At 43.0% G+C, this 21,434-nt stretch overlaps 1 protein-coding gene and 1 long non-coding RNA gene across 14 annotated transcripts in view; one reads left to right on the top strand and one right to left on the bottom strand.

Moving 5' to 3' along the window:
* LOC138761221 (RNA-binding protein Musashi homolog 1-like) overlaps positions 1-21,434 on the top strand; it is a 185,342-nt gene that overhangs the window by 63,214 nt on the left and 100,694 nt on the right. For all 13 annotated transcript variants that reach the window (XM_069932998.1, XM_069932997.1, XM_069932996.1 and 10 more), the window contains one exon: positions 1,181-1,273. In XM_069932998.1, the coding sequence (XP_069789099.1) occupies positions 1,181-1,273 (93 nt within the window). The remainder of the gene's footprint in view (positions 1-1,180; positions 1,274-21,434) is intronic.
* Positions 11,925-16,925, bottom strand: LOC138759979 (uncharacterized). The gene is made up of 3 exons (XR_011355291.1): positions 16,877-16,925; positions 16,144-16,199; positions 11,925-12,061 (listed from the first exon to the last, which is right to left on the bottom strand). It is a non-coding gene; the product is annotated as an uncharacterized lncRNA (long non-coding RNA).

The following is a 21,434-nucleotide window of genomic DNA, read 5'->3' on the forward strand; positions in this document are numbered from 1 at the left end:
CAAGAGAGCAGTTTCGTGTGCTAATTGATGATTGTGTTAATTTTTGATGCATTCTTTTGTATCCTGCTGTTGTATATAATTTTTTAATTATAATGTTAAAGGGGATTGCTGAAATATTTTTGTCTGTTTTCTTTTTTCTGTCTGTGTTTTCATTCTTTTTCTCTGTGTACATGTGTGTCTGTGTTCTCTTGACAAGGGGCTGAACAAGGAGGGAGAATAGAATCAAAGTAGGGAAAATTCCAGTGTTATGAGATCAGCTGAAATGGTTCCACAAGAACAATCTAGCCTGCAAATCTTGGATGAAGTGGCCTGTGGGGGGGCACGGGGAGAGGTGAGGTGAATTGAGGCTCATGGCTGAGGAGGGGAAGTTGTACCTTGGAGACGTACTGCCCGATGTTCCTGAAGACGTGTGCTGGGAGATTAATAGGTCCCTTAGTGTTTGGGAGACTATGGGACAGAGGTTAACATGGGGTGCGAGGAGTGTGGGGATGACCAGAAAGCCTCTTTCTGCACTGACTCTGTTCGGTGGTGGGTTGTGGTCTGGTGGGAGGCATGGTTGAGAGCAAGGCAGCAATCCTTATTTAAATCTGTTGTGATTCATTGCACATCCAATCTCATGAGTTCCTTTGCCAGCAATCTTTCCCCGAGCAATCATTAACTAATGGATGGGATCATGGTATTTTTTTCCCCTCTCGCCTTTACCACCTTTTCTTGGGGTCATTAAGGATCTCAATCTCTTCCTGCAGCTTCTTTAAGTCCAGGAATTGTACACGTTTGGGAGGGGGGTTAGGGTACTGTCTGTGTATTACTCCGTTTGAGGGACCAAGCCCACGCTTCACCTTGGGGTGGACAGAAAAGTTTGAAGGCTTCATTCCTTGCCATGGAAACTCAACGGTACTCATGACTGAAGTGTCGATCGTGGGATCTGGAAATGTGCAAATGGGATGATCACTGAAATGCACCAACTCGTGCATACTTTGGAGGTACTAGAGTTGTAAACTTGGGGGGTGGTGGGGGGTGTTCAGTAGCAATGCAAGTTCTTTCATTTCTGGCCACACCATTTCAGTCAGTAAATGGCAAGTTTGTTGACTTGTAGTGTAACAGCGGCGGACTTTTTGAACTGCTTGAGTCGGAGAGAAATGCAGGCCACTTTAAGCTGAATCTGGTTCCTTTCTGATAGATGGTGACTAGAACAAAGAAGATCTTTGTGGGTGGATTGTCTGTGAATACCACGGTGGAGGATGTCAAGCAGTATTTCGACCAATTTGGAAAGGTGAGTGAAACGCGAGCTGCCTTGTATTCATTATTCTGTGTTCAGATCTGTCCTCAAATCTGGGTCACTCCGTTTTTTCTTGCTGCAGATTTTTCCAGGTTAAACATGAAGTTCTCTGCAGTCCTTCCCTACCCCTCTCAGAATAAGGTGAGAAGAAAGGGTTCTCGGTGCTTGTCTTTTCTTTAGTCTTGTTAATTGAGCAGCTGCGTTCGGGGCTGCTGCCCCCTTCCAACCCTCAGCCCCTCCACTCCCCACTCGCACCCTATTCCCCACCACTGTCCTGACCTTCCGCTAGCCCCCCCCCTTCTCTTTGCCAGTGCCACTGTCACCATAGAGACTCGAGGAGAGGAGCAATCACACACAGGTCCTTTTGTTTGGGCCTCAATTCAGCGCTGGCATGCAAAGCCAGTGAGAAGTGACAGGAGAATAGGCAAACTCTCCGGCACTCTCCAGGGGTTTGCAAGAGTAATGGGCATGAGGAGAATTGCTGCCACTCAGACTTACCTTCAACTGTCTGAGATGACTGCCCAGGCCCAGCCGCCACACACTGTCCCTTCACGATTGGTCAGCTGCCCCACGGTTTATTAATCTCCTCTGTTTCCATGGCTCCCAGGACAGCTTTAGGAAACAAATTAGGAGCTGTGAGCACTTACCAGTTGGCCAATGGGAGTGTGGGGATCATCAGATTTAACAACAGATTGTTGAGCCCCATTGTGTTGTTCCAAGAGCTACTAATAAAAGGAATTGCAAATCCTTTTGTCAGATTAAAGTCTCAGGACCCCCTTTCTACCAGGCCCTGGTGTGGAACTGGTCAGAAATTTTATTTTGGGGACTTTAGATTATATTTTAAAAAAATAGGAACCTAATGCTTGAAATAAATGCAACATTCAACTCTAGTTCCTGCTATTCAACAGTGAAATTTAAATCTTTGGATTTTAAAACCTAAAGTTTAAAGCGGATCGCTTGTTGCCTGCTGGTGCTCTTGTACATGGATCTTCACCCTGCAGAGGGTATGCTTGTGAGTGAGGGAAGGTCTGCAGGTACAGACGGTGTATGCCTGTGGGTGAGGGAAGAGTTGCAGGGACAGACAATGTCTTTGGTTGAAGTAGCTGTAGGTACAGTCAAGGCCGTGCCTCTGGTGGATGTGGATTTGACAGAGTATTCTCACTGCAGAAAGGTTTGGAGAGAAGGGGGTAATACTTGAAGGATTAACCCTTGAAAATGCCACTGGAAATGTAACCCATTTAAGGGGATGGCCTATGGAGCTTGTCAAGTAAAATATAATGATTTGAAAGTAGAATTTTGCAGGGTTCAAGTGAAAGTTTGCAAACTGGTAGCGATTTAAAGCTGCATTCTAGTTCACTGTGCCATATTGCATTTGTTAATTCTCTTGCACTGGTTCTTGCTCTGTTGAGAGTAATTGCTGGGTTAAGAGAAGACCCCACTGAACTGCAGAGGGTGACTCTGGACTGTTGGGCCCAGAGTATTCTGGTGTCTGGGCTCTCCCGAGAGCCCTATGCTACACTTGCACCTGGCAGTTTGATGAAAGAAGTTGCTGTACCTTGCCATGGATGGTAATGGGTGGATGGTCTGAGCATCTGGATGAGATGGTCTATCCCACTGGTTGGAAATTCATTTTGAAGTTGTCTTGAGACCCACAAACGTGTGACTCTGCCAAGAGGCTCTGTCAGTTTTGTGGCTGGAGTAGTGTGCAAGGGCATGCTTCAAAGAGTAAATCATAGTGTAACCATTTGGAATTGGTCCCAGTCTGCAGCCATGGTCACAACTGGATTGATTGACGAGGATTTTGTTCCTTCTGAATGTCTCTGATCTCGGCAGTCTGCTCCAAACCCCTTCTGCCCCTGGGGGGACTTTAAGTGCCCACTGACACAGGCTCTGCAGGTGATCTGCCCAACGTGCTCAGCTTGATGGGGCTGGTTTCTCTGGTGGCAAGTATGTCGTACGAGGAGAGATTACTTTGTCCCTGCCTCAGGTTCTTTAGAGTTTAGAAGAAAGTTAGTTGATTGTATTGAAGCTTGTTTCTTGAAGGACTCTAAATGGAAATGAGGAGGATGTATCCTCCAGCTGAGGAGTTTAGAGCAAGGGGCTCATCTCAAAATTTGGAACTGAAGGGAGGAGAAATTTACTAATTTTGAAAATCTTTAAATTCCCTGCCTTGAAGGGCTCTGGATGTTAGTTCATTGATTACATTCAGAGCTAAGGTTGTTCATGTTTAGCATCTTGGAGGAATCGCGAGATAGAGCAGAAGTAGAAGGATAACCAGGAAGTGGCCTCCTCCTGGTCCCACTTGTGTTTCCCTCTTTGGGTGTGACGTTTGGGTGGTAAAAGCGAAGACTTTAACTGCAGCAGGATGGAGTAGAATAAATGCTGCTGTCAGAGAACCTGTCAGGCAGTGGAAATTTATCCACTGTCCCCATTTATGGTCACCATCTGAGTGGAAACCTTTACCCGAGGGATGGATGGGCTTTGGTTGAGAAAATCTCCACTACCAGAAAACCAATTGGAACTCCCTATCCTAAATTGGTGCATATGAGAGGGCACCTGGTCCCAATTGTAATTTTGGTCTGTGATGGGGGGAGGATTTACAACAAACAGCGGCCCCTGTGCAGTGGCAATTCTTGCTTCGGCTGATGTGGAACCTGTTCCCCTCCCCTCCCCTCTCCACCCTTTGTGACAATTTCCACAGCAATCGGACTTGGATGCAGCCCGGCGAAGCTGCTCCTTGTAGAATGGTCATTTAGGTGAGATAGCAGGGGACAGTCTTATTCTAGTCCTAGAATTAATTTCACTCTTAGTTCCTAGTCCATGGGCCTTGAGTTTTGATCTCATAGTCTCTGGAAGAAACTTTAGTTCTAGCTTTAGTTTAGTCTTTGTTCACAGATTCTAGTGACATTTTAGTTTTAGTTGGTTCGAATTTCAGTCAAAATGTTGTTTGCTGCTTTCCTTATTCTCGTTCTAGTCTTTTCAGGAGTGCTTTAAAATTTTTTCCAAAAAAAAAATCACTTTACCCAACAAGCAAGAAAAGATGAGAGCTAATCAAACTACGGTGTGCATGAGAACTAAGGGGACGAATCCCGGTGTCCATAGCAAACATCGTAAGTGTGTTCTTTATGCGTGTGTTTACACTATCAATAGAAGTAGCGACTGACGCCACTTGACTGTAAAAATCTGGTGCACAAGTCGCTTCACTCTGTTTGAAGATGCAATTTTTTAAAGAAAGTACCCTTACCTTTTTTTAAATTAATGCTTGTCATCTTTTGAACTTTTCCATCCATGTGACAGATTTTGCTTTGTAAGCAGTGCAGGGTGTGAGGGAACCAGATGGCATTGTGAGGGACAAAAAAAACCTTGAAAATTGTGCCTTGCTAGAGAATGGTATAGACTAGATGGGCCGAAGGGCCTGTTTCTGTGCCGTTGTGTGTTCTATGGTTCAGTACGGAGGCAGCAGTGGGAACGGATACATCCTGGGAATGTACATACTAGAATTAGGAAGGTGCTGGCTGGGTAGGAGAGGGAAAAGGGCTGGAGGAAGTGGGAGACATCATGGCTTGCTCCCTGTTCTCACATTCTTTTGGCTCTACCCTGTGCACCATTGGCTCTTGCCCTCTCGGTCTTTCAACCACCCTCCCTCTTCCCTCAAATAAATAGTTTTTTTTTCCCCATCCGTTCACCCCTCTGGCTCCTGCGTAACCTTTTCCTGCCTTACTCCCAAAAGACTGACGGGCAGGAGACTGAGAGCATTGATCTTCAATCCTGCACTCCCTCCGGTTTCACTCAACTGTCTGCCCTGTGCTCCGTCTGCACCCACCATCCAGATGGGGAGCACGCCTTGTGTCAAGGGACCACTCAGTTTGTGGAGGGAGGAGGGAGACTGGTGTCCAAGTCAACATGGAAAGCTGACCAGCTGGAGTTGATGTTGCAGCCTACATACAGTTAATAGGATATCATACACATAGTGTGAAGGTTGCATTCATTTTTATTTTGACCCTTCCACTATAAAAGTTCTGAGTAAAATGACTTGTACACTTAAATTTACGGTATTTGCCCATTCTTTTCTCAACATCCATTTCTTAATTCTGATCATTCTTTTGAATCCCAGAAAGAATTTAAATTTAAAGCCCTAATCTTTAGTTTTAATCTCATGAGAAATGCAGTTCTTGGTGATCCTGGTCACGTTAGCTTCAAGGCCTGGCCTGAAGCCTTACTGTTGGCAAACTGGGTGGGAAGGAAGAGAGTTTGGCTGCAAGAATGCAGTTGGTTTGGAAGGGAGGAAATTGGGGCCAAGGAACCGTGTCCTAACGTTGGAGGAAAAATCTGCGGCCCACTTTAATTCCCTTGTCCCTATGGAAGCAGTACTAATTCTCTGACCTGCGATTTGAGTTTAGGAGGCTGTACTGAGTGCTACTGTGTTTAATCGGGGCTGGGAATGAAATAAATCACGAGTTTCACTTTCTCTGTCTGGGCCACACAGCTCTTCAGTCCCATGGCTAAGAGCTGAGCTTCCAGTGGACACTTGCAGGGCAGAGAGGCGAAGAGAAACTGGTACAGGTCTGCAAGATGCCATTGTGTGCGAGGTGCCCGCTCTGGCATTGCCTGGAAGCAGGCAGGTTTGGGCAGAGGAAAGTTTTGCATTCGACGTGTGGTATGAAATGTAGGTTGCGATTTGGAACCTCCACCATCAGAGGGTAAGGGGTATGTGGATCTGAAGAAGAACCTTTTTATTGATCCAGAGGATGGTTGGGGTCTGGAATGCACTGCCTGAGTACATGATGGAGGCATGTGTCCTCTCACCATTGAATATCTGGATTTCATTCCCAAGGGATAGAAGGTAATGGAGCAAGTGCTGGTAAATGGGATCAGTTGGAGATCGATGGGTCAAAGGGCCTGTTGCTGTGTTGTCTGTCTGCTGTTGCAAGCAGTTTCACAGAATATAATTTGATTTTTGTGCTGAGATCAATTAGATTCCAAGTGTTTTTTTTTAAAAACAACCTTGTTAAGCTGCAAAAGGGTGCAAAAAAGATTCACAATGCTGTGGCCAGAGCTGGGGAGTCTCTGAGAAGAGACTGTGTTCCTCGGTGTGTCGGAGGCCAAGGGATGAACTTTGTGGAGGTTTACCATATCATGAGGGCTTTAACTATGGTGGGTGGTTGGTCTTTTTTCCTCTGGGTACAGTGGTCTAAAAGAGGGCGGCATGGATTTAAGGTGGGGGGGGGAGATTTAAAAGGGACCTGAGGGGCAAGTTTTTCTACACAGTCATTTGTGGGGATATGGAACGAGGTGCCAGAGGAATTAGTTGAGGCAGGTACAATTACAGGGCTTAAATGCCACTTAATAGGGAAAGGATTAGAGGGTAGTATGGGCCAACATGGATAACTTGGGTAGACAACTTGGTCGGCATGGAGAAGTTGGGGTGTAGGGCCTTTTGCCATGACGTATGACTCTTAACTTTAAATGGTGAATTGGCTGAATAATGCTGAACTCTCAATATTGTTTATTTTTTGTTCTAAATTGGTTCATTCAGGAAATCTGTTGAAAGCTTTGTAATGAGGAATAATATGAAGGGGTTTCCTCTCTCTTCCTGGCGAGAGTGACACGAGTGTAAATCATAACTGAGTCACTGGCGATAGCTGATTCACTGCGGCGGAGCAGGTGGAGACAAATTTGGAGCTAGGTCTGTAGAAACTGTAACTAATTTGGAAGAATGAATAAAAAAAACAAAATAGAGGCATGATTCTTGAGGATTGACGTTGATCCAAAAAGGTGACTGAGGGTTTCAGCAAAAGTTATCCTGTCTGATTTCTGGGCTATGAAGAATGACTGGATAGATTAGGGTTATACAGGTTGAGTACTCCTTACCCAAAAAAATGAAAAGATCTAAAAATAGAATTTTTTTTTAGTGTAATACCTGATGCTCTGTTGGCGCCAGTTTGATTAAAATAACAGTTTTTTAAAAAAAAACCCTGAAATCTTTGCTTGTGGCTGAGAAGATGCCAAATCGAGCTGGATCCAAGTCTTCAGCATCGGCTTCAGCCGACGACTCCCAATGTCGGGTGTGATGTCCACATCGAAGAGATCACCCTAGGCTCCCGGGCGGGAACCGGGGACCATAGTCAGGGCTGGCAGCGGCAATGGGGAGGTGTCAGAGACCGACTGTAGTGGCGAGGATGTGTTGGGACCAGCAGCAGCGGCGGCAGGGAGGTGCCCGGGGACTGGTGGCGGGGTGGTGGTCTTTTGTGAGGAGAATTTTATTTTTGTTAAACATTATTTCATGTGAAATTTCCTATTGTGGCATCATGTCGGTGCTCAAAAAGCCTGTCGTTGTTTGTTGTTGCTATTTAACCACTGATACAGGTATTCTGCTGATGCAACCGTGCTGTTTTACTCTTATTGTTTCAAAATCAGAAGTAAAAAAAAATCATCTGGGCCCAAGCATTTCGGATAAAGGGTACTCAACCTGTACTTGGAATTTGGAAGAATGAGAGTTAATCTTCTTGAAACATATAAAATTCTGACAGGTTAGAGCTAGGAAGAATGTTCCTGATGTTGGGAAAGTTCAGAACGAGTGGTCACAGTGTGAAGATGAGGATAAGCCATTTATGACTAAGGTGAGGAGAAACTATTTCATTCAGCTGTGAACTTGAAACTTCCTGACACAAAGTCATTAGATATACTCACAAGCTGCCTCCTGCTCTCGCAATAGAGCCATCTCATTCAACTTCTCCCTACAACTCAAGCCCTCCACCAACATCCTGCTGTATCCTTCCATCCAAAGTATTGATGCCCTTCCTTTGGGTGACCAGAAATGCACACAAGTACTCCAGGTGTAGTCTTGCCAACAACTTGTGCAAAAGAGTGAATCCTTGTATAGAAACCCTAGACACCCCCCCCCCCCCCCCACAGTGTGAGCTTGCAAAGTCATGTGGATGGTGGGGTGGGTTTGGTGAGAAGGGGAGGAAGGGTGGGGCTGCTGGGAGAAATAATTGTTACGGCTGGAGAAAAAAAAATCCTATCCTGAGTGCGTCAAATAGAGTACTTGCCAGCTGTTGAACTAAAACAACAAGAGAGACAGATGCAGCCACTCAGTGAGAGTTGGTGAGGGGCCTTTAGGATTTGGAGTGATTGGAAGAGGCTGCGTGAGGAATAATAATGTGTGTATTTTAAAAATAATTGGTTTTGAAGGGTTTTGTAATAGTTTGACAATGTGATAAGACCCTCTCTGTCTATCGTCTACTCTGGAGTATTGCAGGGACTGCTTCTGCCCCTGGTGCCCGTGTCACTTCTTTTGCCAGAGGAATGCACAACTTTCCACATTTGCATATTACTTTTACTTTCTCAACAGCAAAAACGACACATTTTGTGTTTGAGCAGTTGGATGCCTTTTCAGTAAGATGCACTTAGGGATCAATCTATTGAATTGTGCTAACAATTTTCCTCTTTTTCCCAAAAAGCCTACTTTATCCATTCACTCCCCAAATGAGCTTTGTAATTTTTGTTTTGGGTTTCCATTTGTTTTTGACACATGAAACTTTTCCTTCTGTTCAGAGTTTTTCTTATGAAGAAGGTGAAGACTGAGATCAAAATCACAAGCAGTAACATTAAAAAAAAGTCCAACATTTTTTGTACAGTAAAACACCTGGTACCTGGCACCTACGGGAATTGGTAGATGCTGGATAAACAAGTTTCCCGGTTGCTTGAGACTCACTCTTACAATGCTGAATTAATACTCTTGCATTAAGAATAAACAGTTTAAAAGGCAAAAATATTATACTGTACGTGCACTGAACAAACTTCACTTGCATGAATATATAAACCTTAAAACATTTTACTTTATTTTCAGTCACATTCTTTGAAAATATTTAACTGTTGCTGCATCTGGAAGTTCCTCCCCCCTCCACAGAGCTGCCTGAAAGACTAACAATAAAATTACAGATAATTAACTCCCCTTCCCCCAAGTTTACGGATAAAGCCGTGCTAATATACTTAATAATATAAAGATAAGTAGAGATAAGGAAACACTTCGAGAGAGTCACTCCAGCGGTGAGCAGCATCAACCACCTCTTCATCCTGGCCGATGCCATTTTGTTCAAACATAACTTTATTCAAACAGCTGCTACAGGCAAAGCACAGCCAAGGCCCTCCCCTCCGCTGGCTGAATATTTGTCCCATCTTCACCAAAGGTTTATGTTTCTTCAGAGAGCATGTACAATTTAAAACATATAATTTTTTAATCCTTATTTAATTTTTTACATTTTTGTTGTTTGCTTGAGTTCTGCATAACGGGTTTTTACTATATATAAATACAATCAAGTTGGACTTTGAGGATCCTCTGCATTGAGTTCTATCATGTTGGCTGTTATTCACAAACAAGAAAGTGGTCAAGAAAGTGTTTGTTGTAATGTTGAGTGTGGGATTAAAAATGGCTGGGAAACCAAAGTTCACTGGTGATCTTTGAAATAGAACAAAGTGTGGTCTTAAGAGTAGGCTGGACCTTGGCTTAGAATCATAAGTGCACGGTGCTGCCCCCTGATGGGGCAGCAGCCCCGCACCAGATCATTGCCTCAAGGTCTTGTCCCATCTCTTTGCATAAAAGCAGAAGTAGTGGAGGCAAATGAAAGAGCTGCTTTTACGGGGAGGCGCCATAATGGCGTGGCTGGGGGGGGGAGAATAGAAATAGGGAGGGAGAAGACTCAGTGATGCAGACCATTTGATAGCATGGTGTTTACCTGTAACCCCATAATTCCTACAGTATTGGCCCCTTTTAAAGATCCAAGAAATTGAAAAAGGAGTGAACAATTTAGCCCCTTGTTTCTGCTCGTTCAGGGGAAAAAAAACATGGCTGATTTTTAACTCCATGTTGCTTTCAGCCCAGATCAAGTGTCCAGAAACAATCTCTCAACATTGATTGGTCTTGAATATATTCACTTACTGAACCTCCACACCCTTGGGTGATGAATTGTAAAGATTTACTACCCTTGATGTGAGGAAATTTTTCTCATCCAACCTCAATGGCTGCCTTATTGATCTGTTTCGAGATCTCCACCAACCAGAGAAAGCAACATCACTGCACTCATCTTGTCAATAACTTTAATTTTACTTCTGCCTCAACCAATGATTAGTGTTTGTCATTTGATTTTTAAATGAAGAAATATTGTGCATACATCCTCCTCCACTATCCCCCTCCCCCCCCCCCCCCCCCCACACCCCGGGCTCAGAACTTGGTTGCAGCATAAATGTATAAATGTTGTTTTAAACGATGCTTGTCCCCCCCCTAGCAGTGCTGTTGCAGTACATGAGGCTCTTGTGACCACCTCATTCAAACTCAAATGTTTCGGTCTCACGGCTGGGGGAGGGAAAGCTGGGTGGACAAAGTTTTCTTTTGAAGAGTGCTGCTGCCGTGTGTAACATCTCTTCCCACCCATTACCAGGCAGAAGACTGGATCGCTGAGGGGAGAGAAGACGGTGTGTGGGGGAGGTGGGGGGGGAAGGAAAATGTACCCAACCAACACAAGGGCATTGTGTTGCAACCCACACAATCACTAAGTTGTGTGGAAAACAGGAGCGCTTGGAATGGGGGAGGGGTGAGAGTGACATCCAATTTGAGAGGAGGAGATTGAAATTTTAGTCTGCTGGATTTCACTTAATTGAATTCTTAATGAGCATTTCTGTTGGTCAATAGAAATCCTTTCTCCCCATCACATTGCATTCATCAAAGTTCGCTGAATTGTTCAACCATAGGGTCCTGCAAAGAACATGTAATTGTGTGTCTGAAGAACTTGTTTGCCACACATGTTTGTTATATGTGTACATGCATGTAGTATTGCTAAGGATTAGTTTTGGAGAGTTTCCTTCATGGCTTTTTTTGTAGTACTGCAGAGATGTCGGGAATAAAACTCTTCACAAATTAAAGTAGTGAAGCTGATCAGGTTTGTGTGTGGCATAGAGCTGGCATAGATTTTGCACGGAACATTTCTCCTGTTTGAAGTTGTCCACTAAAGCATCAGCTTGGAATTTCTTGGAAATGGTGAACAACTGCCTCTCTCCTCAACCCACTTTCCTGCATGTATTGCTTGAGTGAGAGTTTCCAGCATAACATTAGCAAGGGTTATAGTGTTCGACAGCACACAAATAGGCCCTTGGTTCCAACTTGTCCTCACTGACTAAACTTCTCCCGTTTGGCTCGTATCTGTCTGAGTGCTCCTATTTATGTATCTGTCAAATTTATTTTGAACATTACTATTGTCCCTGCTTCTGGCAGCTCATTCTTTACTCCTCTCTCTGAACAAGGTGCCTCTTTGGTCGCCTTTAACTCTTTCCTTCTCACAAGCCTGTGTCCTGAAGTTTCAGCATCCACCAACGTGAGAAAAAGTCTCCGACTCCCTTCCATAACAATGAGTTTATTGTCATATACATTGTACGATGTACATGTGCCTGAAATTCTTACTTGCTGCAGCCAAACGAGTACTTAACGGAGGGAAAAAACAACTACAATAGTATTAATTAATTTATCTATGCCTCATGATTTTGTAAACCTCTTTGCCTTTGATCTTGTAAAGCTCTGAGGTTTCTTTCCACCTCTTCTCTTCCCCCCCCCCCCCCTGCTCCCTGCTGCCACCCCTTCCCATGAGCCTGTTATGATACAGACAGAAAAGTCTGAGCCTGTCCGGTCTCTATTTATAATTCAAACCTATCATTGGTGTAGTGCAGAACATCCTGAATGCAAATCTTGTTGGAATGCTTTGGCATCAATGTTGTCAGACAAGGAATTACCTGTAAATATAAAAACAAAAATAAGTTGCTGTTGAACATTTGAAATTAAAATTGTTTTTTTTTAAAAAAAAAGGACCAAAGCTGGCCAATTCAGCAAAAAAGCAACTATTTGCCAGTGAATAAAATACTATTTGAACCTTAAAAAATATCACCCCAAAACCAGGGGTTGTCTTGTATGTGAAGTATAAAAATCAAACCTTTAATATCTTGTGGTTTAGAATGTCCTCCATGGAGATAGAAAACAGCATAAAACACTTGCGTGACTCCTATGGTCCTACCACTAAATAATTTTGTACTGAAACTTGTGTTTGTGTTAGTAGTAATGTGAAATTAAAATGATAAAAATGTATTGTAAACATGTCTAACATTCCTTAAAATAACAGCACAGTAAACTAAGCTGTCAGCATATACCAGTCACCATTTGTAACAGCTGATGAACAGCGAAGTCTCAGCACTCCCCTCCGCAGGGTCCATCCACCCAGTCCAACTGCCGTTGGCTCTGTACAGGCTTTAAACGGCCTGTTAAAGCAGCCAAAGGTGGTTTATTTTAATATATCCAAATAAAATTAAAAACCTTTACTGGGTCATTTGCTTTTAATATTGTGACAGCATCATCACACCACTGGTCAGTGGGATGGTTGGTAAAAGACTATTGGGGCAGTAAGCTTTCAGAAGGGGTAGTGTTAAACAGTGAGTTTAACTTGAAACCTAAATTTTAAATGGAAATTCTGGGGGTTGTCTTGTACACCAGTAGTCTTGTATGCCGATATATACAGTATTAACCTAAAACTAGACCCTCGCCCTTCATCAAGACCAATGAGCCAACCAAACCCACATGTTTTAGGTGTGGGGAGAAACTGAAGCACTTGGGGCAAGCATGTGATCATGGAGAATGTATAAACACAAGTGCAAGGAACAGAAGCAGGCCGTTCGGCCCATCGAGTCTGCTCCGCAACTCCACCCCGAGCAAAACTGTTCTTGCATCGAGTTCCAAATTTCCCCATATCCCTTGATACCCTGACTAATTAGATAACTATCAATCTCCTCCTTAAACTCCCTCAATGATCGGGCATCCGCAGCCGTACGTGGCAAATCCACGACCTTCTGGGCTAAAGACCTGTGTCAGAGCTCAGGACTGAACCAGTCACTGGAGTCGAGACAGCAGCTTCACTAACTGCACCGCTGTGCCTCCCTTTTCCACTCATTGCGTATTAATGCTGAAAACTCATTTTACTCTGTTTCTCACCAAGGCTATCAATCATTACTTTGGCAGTCACAAGTTGAGAGTTTTCAGTGGGGTGTCTTTTTGAAAGAAGCAGGATTATTGAACACTGCCGGGGTTGGAGGTATTGGGATGTTCTCTATGTCGTCGATCTGTACACCATTTGTGGCACCCTCATCGTTGAAGTGATTGGGTCTTTACCTGGGTGCCAATATTACCCTGACTTGCAGAATAGTGGATTCAAACCCTCCCCCGAGTGATTGCATTTAAAAGAATAACTCAGTTAAAGGGGTGCTTTATGAGGGGCTTAGCCCATGAGAAGAGATCAAGTCATCTGGGTCTCACTGAAATTTAGAAGAATGAGAAGGAAAATTCTAAAAGGCATAGATAAGATAGAGGTAAGTAAGTTGTTTCCTTTGGTGGGGGAGGCTAGAACTAGGGGAGGTGGCTCAAGATTCAGGGTGGTAGATTTAGGATGGAGATGAGGAGAAACTGCTTTTCACAGACAGTGGTAAATCTGGATTCTCTGCCCATTGAAGCAATGGAGGCAGCCTCAGTAAATGTATTTAAGGCAAGGTTGGATGGATTTTTACATAGGATGGGAATTGACCTATATGGGGTAAAGGCAGGGAGGTGGAGATGAGCCGATCATCAGATCAGTCATGATCTCATTGAATGGCGGAGCAGGCTCAATGGGCAAGATGGCCGACTCCTGCTCCTATTGCTCTTATGTTGATATTGGATATGTTTAGGTGGATTCGAAGAAACTTGGAGCTTTTACTACTTGGCCTCTGATTGTGAAGTAGTGGGTAATTTGGTTTCTTTGCATTGTACAATTTAAGCCACAAAAGCAAGGTTTTTTAGTAGATAATAAGTACATTACTTAGATCAGAAATTTGGAGAAAGTAAGGAGAATGTAGATTGAGAAATACTGTGCATGAAATAGACTTCCTGAACACAATTCTGCTTTCGAGTAGGTGATGGATCTTGAGGTTCTTGACGTACAATGTCTTGTCTGTGTGTCATTTGGTTTGAACACATAGATTTGCAACAGTTGGCCAAGTCCTTGATATTGACCAAGGCAACAAAGGCTAGATTTCACTTTGAGAAAAATCCACACTAAATGTTAACATTTTCATCCGCATTGATTCTAAAGTCTTTAGTGCAAAGTCTCTGAATTTGTATATTAAAAAGGATATTTGTGGTGTCGCATTCCTCACATCTGTTATTCATTCTATTGGGTTGACTGGGTTGAGACCACACCTTTTGTGATCTCAGAGATATGGAGTAGACCAGGGACTGGTAGCATATCCTAATGACAGATGTTACTGAGGTCACTTACCCATCTGTCATTTAACCATCCGCTGAGATAGCAGCAATATTTCTTCCCACAGTTGAGTAACCATCCAGGTATATCAGTGTTGGGGTTGCAGTGTTAGTGTTTGGCTTGCATCCTTAAAACAGAGTCTTCCAAAGGTATATAACAGTGTCATAAAAGAAAATTTAAGGGCGAGAGAAGCTCACAGAGGCAGAGCTTAGGCTGGATGATCAAATGCTTAATTGAGGGTAATGAGCCTGTAAGTAAGAGGGATAAGATTCTAAAGGCGTCATTAGTGGAATGGTTAGAAATGCCACCATTGGGGAGGCATCATCATCTCTGCGGGAACTGGAGCTGGGTGAGTTGACTCAGATGTGGCCCTGAGGGATTTGAAAACAGAATTGAGAACCTTCAGATACAGGTGTAGTTGATGTAGATTGAGAAGCGCAGGAGCGGCAGGTGAACAAGATGTTACAAGTTGGGACACTAGCAACAGCCTTTTGGAAGACCTAGACCAGGGGTCTCTCAACCCTTTAGATCATCGACCCTTTCAGGGACTATGTGGACTTTCATCGAGAATATTAAAGATTCATACAGAATCTTGACCGGGGGGGGGGGGGTTGGGAGGGAGGCCAAGTACGATGGCCAGACGTCCAGTTTTAGGCCGGACAGTCCAGCTTATGATCCCTCTGTTCTCCGTCCAGCGCCACCTCGAGCCAGATGTTAATTTGTCTTCCATTTGGGGGTATAAGCCCTACACCCTCAAATGGAGGGCAAATTAAGGGCAGATAGGGCACTTACCCATTGAATACAAAGTCCCAGGGTCTGCAGGCGGCGTGCAGTTGGCTGGCACATGCATGATGGGGAGGGAAGCATGATGGCAGCGCACAGAGGTTCATAGTAGGCAAGCTTCCCTCATCCCCTGTGCTGGATGGTTGGGCGGGGGGCTGTGGAGGTGCTGTTTTAAATCAACTCCTACCCCCATTCCACCCAGTGTTATCAACCCCCTTTCGACCCCTTTGATGGTTCCGTCGACCCCTGGGGGGGGTCAATAATGACCACTTTGGAGACCCCTAACCTAGGCTATCTGGAGAATAAGTTCAAGTAGACTAGCTGGAAATGTGTTGGATGCAGTTGATCATCTTTGTGGCACGAGAAAATTTGAAGAGCAGGCCAAGTCTTCTGCCCTTTGGATATATTGTAAGGAAATAAATGGAGCAGATCCTGTCCATGGCCAGTAATGTGAAAACAAGTTATAAACAGAGTAAAACCTTTAAATGTTTGCTCTTAAACTAAAAATGAAAAGTTTTTTTTTTAAGCCCCTTTTTTCCCCAAATTGCAGTATTGAAATCATGGAAATGGGTGAGGGATTAGTCATGTCTCACTGCCTGAATATAATGGGGTTTAGGATTACTTTAAAAATGTTATTTGGCAGCAACATTGCCAACTGTGGAGGCACAAGACATCACTGGCCCTATTGATTAACCACATTTATGTTGCAGTCCTGAACAGTAACTCTGGTATAAACTGGGTGTCACTCACTGAATGTTGAAAAGTGAGTCCCTGCACCTTTCTCCTCCTGAAAATGTTGATTCATTCTGTAGTGGGAAAAGATGAAAGATTTTGGAATTTTTGTAATAATTATTACGATCTACAAAAGCTTTCAAAAGAGCTTAACAACAATTACTTTTTGTTTTACATTGTAGTTTTTTAAAAATCGTAGCCACCTTCTATCAATTTTTCAGCTGTGTTGTTGAGGAATAAATGTTCTGTATAGGCATTCTTGAGTGTCTGAGGTTCTGGATTGCTGTGCTGTTGTTCAGCTATGGAAGGTGAGTGAACTGACCACCCCTCCGCCCCCCCCTCAAAAAATCCTGCTGTGATAACTGGCTCAGTTATTGGTGGAGACTTGTCAGTAGTTGGACAGATGGTGAGCTACAAAACCCATGAAACTTTTTATGGGTAACTATTCTCTCACTTGCTCTGCACTCCACCATTGTTGCATTGATTTTTAATACCCAAATCAGCACCTGCAACGATGGTTGGGCAGAGTTTTTGCTCATCATCTTGAGCTGGGTGTTTAACCACGTAAATATTATTGCCTCTTGCACATTTGTTTAAATTTAAAAAGACTCTCAGTTTGAAGCAAGTTTTCCTTGACTTTATTCCCATGTGCAGCCCTCTAATCCGACTGTTATTGTCTAATAGGGTTGTTTTTACCAGGTCGTGTATAACATCTGCAAGCTATTTATTAAGCTGCTTCGTCCCTACACACCTTTATTAATTGATGTGGAGCATGTAGTTCTGCAGCAGTTCCTGTTTGTTTCCTAAAATGATTGTAGAATTTCATGTATGTTACATTCTAAATTGTTGTATTGTGTGACAATAATGGAACAATTAAATCTTTTGACAGGGTTGTAAGAGCTTTTGTCACATTAGTCTTCCTAAATCAAAGTATTGAGTATAGCAGTTGGGATGTTATGGTAAAGTTGTGTAAGACTTTAGAAATGATTCTTAAGATTAATTTGGAACTTTGCCCATTAATTTCTTTGTTCGGTTTTCCCTAATGATTCAGATAAATTTATATCGGCGTCTCACGAAAAGTTTTAGCTTTTATAACTTTGATAGCCAGATGAGCAACTTTATTGAAATGGAAAGATGATTTCCATACACAGTAGATATGTGACAATGTCCTATTTAAGTTTAGAGAAAATTAGATATAATATTAAAGATAGAAAGTTTTCATTTATGAAATTGTGGGGCCCATTCGTAGAATTTTATTATAATTGGAAGAATTAACAATTATTGTATATTCCAGTCATTATTGGCTGTTCTCCAAGGGTTGCCAGTGGTTCCACATTATTGATTTAAAAAAATTAATTATATAAGGTAACCAGAGGGGTAGATTAGTTTGTTTTTAGTTTTTTGTATTTTATACGTTATTTCAACAAACTGGTTTAACATGGTTACATAGATCATTTCAATTAAATGTTTTTGAGATATGAGAAATTATTGATGTATTTTTATCGACATTTTTGGCTTTTTTTTACGTGCTTGTATACAAATGAATTATTATGCAATGGTCAATTCTATGTATGCTTGTATGTTATATTCTATAAAGATATGTTAAAAAGAAAGAAAAGACATGGGCAAGGCCAAATTTGGACTATTATACGCAGTTTTAGACATCTAACTGCAGGAAAGATATCTTAAGATTGAAAGAGTGCAGAGACAATTTACTAGGATGTTGCTCAGACTTCAGGAGCTGAGTTGAAGGGAAAGATTAAAGGTTGGGACTTTATTCCATGGAGCATAGAAGAATGAGGGAATATTTGATATGAAGTGTATAGACAGTAAATCCAACTTGGCTTTTTCCACTGAGCTAAGATACAAACTTGGGTTAAGGGTGAAAGGGGAAATGTGAAGAAGTTCCCTTAAACTGAGAATAGTGGGAGTGTGGAATGAGCTGCCAGCTGAAGTGATGAATGTAGGCTCAATTTTAACATTTAAGAAGAATTTGGACAGGTACATGGATGGGATAGGTATGGAGGGCTAAGGACTCGGTTCAGGTCAGTGGCACTAGGAAGATTAATAGATTGGCACAGATTAGAAGGGCAGAAGGGCCTGCTTTCTGTGCTGTTGTGCTCTGTTTCTAAAGCCACAACCAGAGCAGATCCATGGGAAAAAAAGAACGGGGAACTCCATGGGACTCTCCTTGTCCGTGTGTTCAAATGGTTTTTATCAAGAGTAAAAGTAGAGCCAACTCTTTTCCTGATTGAGCTATCCGTCATCAGCCAAGTGACTCCACAATTCTGTTCTTCCCTGATGCAGTTTAAGTTTCCCAAAGTATGATTGGCCAACAATATTTCTGGTTTTGTTTTGGGTTATATAATGTTTACTAGGAGCTGAGTCTCCTAATTACCCGCCCAGTGGTAACTGGATTTATCAGCAGTAAAACTTGTAACCTGTTGGGCTGGTAGCCCCCTGTAATCTGGAATTCAAGCAACCAGCAAAAAGAAAGGAAAAAGATCAATTAAAAAAAATTAGAATAATTAAACATTTAAATAAAAGTTTAAAATTGTAAAGGTAAATGTCCTCTGTAGTAACACAAACATTTGGTGAAGATGGGAACAAATATTCAGCCAGCGTAGGGGAGGGCCTTGGTTGTACTTTGCTCGTCGTAGCTGTTTGAATAAAGTTGTGTGAAATGCAATGGCGTTGCCCAGGATGGGGAGCTGGTGGATGCCACTCACCGTTGGGGTGACTCTCTGAAAGTGTCTTGCTTAGTAAGAGTCACCCCAGTCAGAGGCTTTATCTGTAAACTTGGGGGAGAGAGGGTTAATTATCCATAATGTTATTGTGCGTCTTTTGGGTGGCTCTGTGGAGGGGGAGGAACCTGCAGATGCAGTGATGGTTAAATGTTTTCAAAGAATGTGACTAAAAGTAAAATAAATTCTTTAACATTTATATTTTCATGCAAGTGAAGTTTGTTCGGTGTAAATCCAGTCTTGTATTTTTGTCTTTTAAATTGTTTATTCTTAATACAGGTGTATTAGTTAGGCATTGTAAAAGTAAGTTTCAAGCAACCATAAAACTCATTTATCTGGTATCTACCAATCCCTGTAGGTGCTGAAAACCAAGGGTTTTGTTGAATTTAGAAAATATCCAGCTCAAAGCAACGATTTTCTCCAGCAAAAGCAATGCTGTTTGAAGGAGATGATGCTCAACTGTACAGGTTGTCCTCAACCTACGACCCATGTGGGTTAAATGTCCACTGTGCACATTTGACTGAATTAAAAAAAAAATCTGTACATATGCTGAGATTCTTCATTGAAGGTTCATTTATTGAAAATTCTTTTGAAAAGGTGCTTTAATACTTCATTAAGACATGTGAATCTGACTTAAGACCTATCAGAGTTACGACCAATCCTTTGGTCCCAATTATGGTCGTAGGTTGAGGACTACCTGCATTCTTTTTATCCTTGTGCAAATCTGTGATCACACGCAACTCTATTGGGGCTACTCAGGCCTTGGGGTCCCAGTCACTCTCTGTTTCCCAGCCTCTGGATTATCCCAGACTGTTGCTACTGATTTCTGTCTGATCGAATATCCACATTCCCTTGCTGTCAGAAATGCAATGGCTTGGTGTAAGACTGGTTCCTACACCATTGATGGCATAACTTAGGCTTTAGCTCTGTTTACTGGTGCATGCTGTCCATAACCACTTGCACATTGAGTTATGGTACAATGGGTTCATCATGTTCTTGGAAAGGTGTAGGAGGAGCATTGTCCTGCAGTCTAACAACTGGTTTCCCTGAGAATGAGATAGGGAAGTCTGCAGGCACTGAATGTTGGAGAAAATGCTGGAGAAACTCAGCAGGTCACGCAGCATCCATAGTAAGCAAAGGGAACCAATGTTTTGTTCATGAGGCCTTTGTCAAGGTATGAGTCAAAAGCAGCCAGGTGCCTGAAAATGGTGGGGAGAAGAGGGAGAAAGGGGCAGGATAAGGAGCACATGCTAACAGGTAAAAGGTTATAGATGGAGGGGAGAAGAGAAAAAAAAGCTGTGAAGAGTTGAGGGTAAGGGGTAACTCTGAATGGAGATGGAAGGGGATGGAGAGTTGGAGGAAAGGAGACGGGTGGGGAAAGCAACTCCGGGAGGGGGTTTAACAGAAACCGAAGAGGTTGATGTTAACGCTGTGTGGTTGGAGAGTCCCCAGTTGGAATATTAGGTGTTGTTCCTCAAACCTGCAGATAGCCTCATTTTGACAGTTCATGAGGCATGGTCAGAGGTGCAGGTGTTGAATTGAAATGGCTGGTCACTGGAAGGTCCCCATTACTGCAGCAGACAGCAAAGGTGTTTAACGAAACGATCTCTGATGTAGAGGAGGCCACAATGAGAGCGTCAGATGCAGTAGATGACCCCTGTAGATTCACGTGCTTCACTTGGAAGGACTGTTTGGGGCCCCGAAAGGTGGCGAGGGAGAATTTGCAGCAGTTGCAGTCACAGTGAAGTACTGAGGGGACAATTAGTGGGAAAGCATGAATGGAAGAGGGAGTCCCAGAGGGAGTGTTCCCTGCGGAAAGGGAAGATGTGTCTGGTGGTGGGATCATGTTGTAGGTCCTAGTATTTCTTGTGGTCACAGGTTTCCACGGGGTTTGCTGCATTTTGTTTTTAAATCCCACTGCTATTTCACAGAATAAAGGTTTGGAACAAGGATAATTTAAAGATCTCAGCTGATTTGGGTGTGATGATAGATAGGAGACCATGGTGGAAATAGCATTCAGCTTGCTGTGACATTTAGAGCAATGACCACACCAGTGCTCATAAACCTTGCTAATAGCCTGGGAAAGACATATTGTTGACCAGGGCAATTCCAGGGATGATTTTTGAACTGCTGCAGTCCTCTGTATGAAGGTGCTCGTGGATGGTGCAGTCCCTGCACTGTGGAAGAATAGGACTCAGGCCCGAAATTTTGGTTCTATATCTTCACCTCCTATGGACGCTGCATAACCTGCTGAGTTCCTCCAACATTTTGTTTTTATTAATAGTGTTATTAATATCTTAAAAAAAATTGAATGATATAGTAGAAGGCCCTTCTAGCCCATGAAACCTGTGCCACCCAAATAACAGCGACCCCGTATGTTTTAGGAAGGGGGGGGTGTGGGAGAAAAGCTGAACTCCTGGAGAAAATTCATGCAGGCCATGGGGGTTGGGGGGGGGGGGGGGGGGGGGGACACACCACGTATAAACTTGCATTGTGTCCGATTGGAACCCAGGTCACTGGTGCTATAATAGCATTGCAAAACCGCTTGAGTCCCATTGTTAAAAA

This window comes from Narcine bancroftii, chromosome 4 (genome assembly GCF_036971445.1).
Source record: "Narcine bancroftii isolate sNarBan1 chromosome 4, sNarBan1.hap1, whole genome shotgun sequence".
NCBI classification, from domain to species: domain Eukaryota; kingdom Metazoa; phylum Chordata; class Chondrichthyes; order Torpediniformes; family Narcinidae; genus Narcine; species Narcine bancroftii.